The sequence below is a fragment of the Eurypyga helias genome, unplaced genomic scaffold (assembly GCF_000690775.1).
Source record: "Eurypyga helias isolate BGI_N326 unplaced genomic scaffold, ASM69077v1 scaffold10268, whole genome shotgun sequence".
In the NCBI taxonomy this organism is placed as follows: Eukaryota; Metazoa; Chordata; class Aves; order Eurypygiformes; family Eurypygidae; genus Eurypyga; species Eurypyga helias.
Window position 1 is genome coordinate 30,211 of NW_010267701.1, and position 1,262 is coordinate 31,472.

Here is a 1,262-nt window from a genome sequence, read left to right on the forward strand (position 1 = left end):
CAGGTGACAGGATGGGCTGGGAAACTCCTCAGAGAACCCCCTCCGACTCAGCACCATCCCAGCTTGGCTTATTTTTACCTCTCACGAGGTAGCTCTGTTTCAAGGAAGGATGCAAAGCGATTCGCTTCCCCACAGCATCACCCGTCATTGGCGGGTACTTATTTATTTAATTGAATCCTCTCCCTTCCCCTCCCATCAAGGCACAGCTTTAAAGAATGCATATAAATTGTTACCATGGGCTGCTGAACTTCCACTCTGATGATATCTTCATAGATATCATCGCCTTCATCTTCACAGGGGACGCAGTCATAAATATCCTCCCCCAGATCATGTTCGCTGGAACGAGAAGGAGAGCGATTTAGCGATACTAAAGAGGGCACGATGGCTGTCGCTTGATCGGGCAAACCCGTAACTAACTGCTCTCGCGCCGAGGAAGGAGGACAACCACGACAAGAAGAAAACCCTCCTGGCCCACAGCACTGACACGTTCAGTCCACATTCCCCGTTTGCGTTAGAAATGTGGTTTTCTCCCGGATTGGTACCTGCCGCACACCCCCTCCCACTCGCTGGAGGCTGGAAAAAGCAGAATAATGCTCGGCACCAGTGGGGATGGCAGCCAAGAAGGCACTCGAGCCCCGTGCCAGCGATGCTCAGTCTGCCGTGCTCTGCCAGCTCTGCCCCTGCAGAGTTTTTGCTGGGCGCTAATCGGCTTGACCGAGACGGACCCGCCAGCCAAGCATCCCAGCAGGACCATCTGAGCACCACAGACGGCCAGCTCCAGCTGCCTCTGGAGATTCCCACAGCCTCCTGGTCATCTCCTGTTCATCCTCCTCTTTAGGACAAGGAGAAATTTGTGTCAGTGACTTTAACCATATTATACTTAGAGAAATAGTTTAATGGGTTGGATTTTGGTATGTTGAAAGCTCTGTGCTCACTCTTGGTCTGATTTTGCCTTTTCTCACAAAAAGGCTTCCTTTTCCCCCAAAGAAACCATCTCCCCCCTACTAGGGCTGCAAACTGCTGTAGGCTGCCAGGCTGGATGAGGCTTGGTGCAACCTGGACTAGCGGAAGGTGTCCCTGCCCATGGAAGGGGGTGGGACTGGGTGGGCTTTAAGGTCCCTTCCAACCCAAACCCGTCTGTGATTCTATGCCCATTCAAAGCAGCAAGCAGATACAAATAACCACCCAATGGCTCCGTGCAGTTGGGAGAAGCATCCCAGCCTTGCCTTGTTGAGGTGGGGGGGGGGGGCGGGGCACGGCGG

General features: G+C 53.4%; 1 protein-coding gene across 1 annotated transcript in view; it reads right to left on the reverse strand.

Annotated features, from left to right (window-relative positions):
• Positions 1 to 1,262, reverse strand: part of VAV2 (vav 2 guanine nucleotide exchange factor) — a gene marked incomplete at its 5' end in the record, with an annotated part of 114,037 nt that overhangs the window by 26,101 nt on the left and 86,674 nt on the right. The window contains one exon of the mRNA XM_010157529.1: positions 234 to 336. Coding sequence (XP_010155831.1) covers positions 234 to 336 — 103 coding nt within the window. The remainder of the gene's footprint in view (positions 1 to 233; positions 337 to 1,262) is intronic.